Source organism: Nicotiana attenuata, unplaced genomic scaffold (assembly GCF_001879085.1).
Source record: "Nicotiana attenuata strain UT unplaced genomic scaffold, NIATTr2, whole genome shotgun sequence".
In the NCBI taxonomy this organism is placed as follows: domain Eukaryota; kingdom Viridiplantae; phylum Streptophyta; class Magnoliopsida; order Solanales; family Solanaceae; genus Nicotiana; species Nicotiana attenuata.
In genome coordinates this window covers 1-2,333 of record NW_017688722.1, presented here as the reverse complement: position 1 = coordinate 2,333, position 2,333 = coordinate 1, and the positions used below count along the sequence as shown (strand labels likewise).

At 45.3% G+C, this 2,333-nt stretch overlaps 1 protein-coding gene across 1 annotated transcript; it reads right to left on the bottom strand.

Moving 5' to 3' along the window:
- Positions 1 to 1,626: 1,626 nt before the first annotated feature.
- Positions 1,627 to 2,235, bottom strand: LOC109222350 (craniofacial development protein 2-like). The gene is made up of 2 exons (XM_019386717.1): positions 1,918 to 2,235; positions 1,627 to 1,812 (listed from the first exon to the last, which is right to left on the bottom strand). The coding sequence occupies exons 1-2, from the start codon at positions 2,233 to 2,235 to the stop codon at positions 1,627 to 1,629; spliced, it is 504 nt and encodes a 167-aa protein (XP_019242262.1).
- Between the last annotated feature and the right edge of the window lie 98 nt (positions 2,236 to 2,333).

The window sequence follows — 2,333 nt, the reverse complement described above, 5'->3', positions numbered from 1 at the left end:
TACGTGGAAAAATCCCACACAAGGGGATCAAAAAACCACGACCTACACCTGTAGGCTTTTAACTTCACTAACTTGCAATCTCCCTATTACAAGCCACTTTATAATAACTCTATTGCAAAGACTTTATCTAACTTGTGATGCTCTCATTACAAGACACTCTATAACTATCCTAGTTACAAAGAATTTGACTAACTTGTGGTATTTCCACCACAAGCCACTTTGTCACACTACGGTCACAAAGGCTTTGACTAACTTGTGATGTTTCCAACACAAGCCACTTTGTCACCCTACGGTTACAAAGGATTTTTCTTATGACTCAACCTAATCAATGCTTCTAAGAAAGCTGTATAAGAGTTACAATGAAGAACAGATAACAAAGACTCAACAACCTAAGGACTTAAAATATCTTCGATCTTGGATCGGGTCCTTGAGGTTGAAGCAGCTTTGTTCTTGAGAGAGGTTCTTGAGCACTTGAAAGAATATTTTCCTTTTCTGATTTTGCAAGTGTTGAACCTGAATCTTATGCCTTGCATAAGGTTTATGCTACACGAGACATCCTTAGTGATGTCCAATCTCAATGGTGATGTCCAATCAAAATGGAAAGTGGTTGTTGCACTGTCTGTTGTACTGTCTGTTGCACTGTTGCAGCAGTCACTTTCTGCAATTGCTTTCCAGCTCTAGTTGACTTGTACTTCTGTCAGAGAACACTAAGAGACCAGGTCCCTGTTGTGTTCCATTTTGTACAGTTGCGGACAGTCACTTTCTGCAGTTGTGTTCCAGCTGTATAGTTGACTTGGACTTCTGTCAGGGAGCACCGGGATCAGGTTCCTGATCTGGTACTTTTGCACACTGCCCAGATTGTCTTGAGTTGAGTAACTTGAATCATTGTACTTTAGTTGATTAAAGAATGAGTTAGCGCTGGAAATAGTGCAGTGCGACAGAATCTTCATTTTCAGCTGTGTCCAATTGACTTTGTACTGCTGTGAGGAACCCACAAGAGTATCAGGTCCTTGTTTGGGTTCCTACCTTCTGAAGCTTTCCTGAAGTTGTAGCAAGTTCACATTTGGCTGGAATCCGTTAGATGCAGTGTAATCCAAGTGAGTCAGGTTCCCTATCTGGTTCTTGACATTAAGTTTGTTAGATCATCAAAACATACGACAAAGATATTGAAAACCTATCACTCTCCCTCGCTTTAGCCAACCGAAACAACTTCCTGTCCTCGCCTTTCTCCCCCAATGCCTCGTATAGACGACTAAACGCTGCATTCTTAGCCTCTGTGACCGCCAGCTTTGCCTCCTTCCTAGTCACTTTGTACCTCTCTCTATTTGCTCTCCTCTCCTCCTCGCTTGTGCTCCCTGCCAACTTCACGTACGCTACCTTCTTCGCCTCCACTTTACCTTGGACTATGTCATTCCACCACCAGTCGCCTTGGTGCCTGCCAGAAAAACCCTTTGATATACCTAGCACCTCTCTCGCCGCCTCCCTTACGTAGTTCACCGTTGTTGACCACATAGTGCTCGCGTCTCCACTACTCCTCCAAGCTCCCATAGCGGATAACCTCCCCTCCAACTCCTGGGCTTTGTCCTTGGTTAAAGCTCCCCATCTAATCCTCGGTCGGCCACGAGCCTACCTCTTCCTCCTCTTCATCGTAATGCCGATGTCCATCACTAGGAGCCTATGCTGAGTCGCGAGGGTCTCTCCCGGAATAACCTTGCAATCCTTGCACAACCCTCTATCACACCTCCTGAGGATAAGGTAATCAATCTGAGTCTTCACCGCCGAACTTTGGAAAGTAACCAGATACTTCTCCCTCTTCGGAAAATTCGAGTTCGCAATCATCAGCTCGAAAGACTTAGCGAAGTCTAACAGCGAAGTACCTCATCCGTTCCTATCCCCAAGGCCAAAGACACCATGCACCTCGCCATAACTACCAGCAACCGACCCAATATGGCCATTAAAATCCCCTCCAATAAATAACCTTTCAGTAGGTGGAATACTACGCACAATCTCGTCCAAGTCCTCCCAAAAGCGCCTCTTAACCTCCTCATCCAAGCCCGCTTGCGGCACGTAAGCGCTAACTACGTTGAGGGTGCACTCGCCAATCACCAACTTAATAAACATTAACCTATCATTCACTCGCCTAACCTCAACTACAGACTCTCTAAGATCCCTATCCACCAAGATACCTACTTCATTCTTACCCCTCACGACTCCAGAGTACCACAACTTATACATGTGTGCATTCCTCGCCTTCGACCCTGCCCACCTAGTCTCCTGGACACAAGCTATATTAACCTTTCTCTTCTGGAGAATCTTTGCCAACTCAATAGACT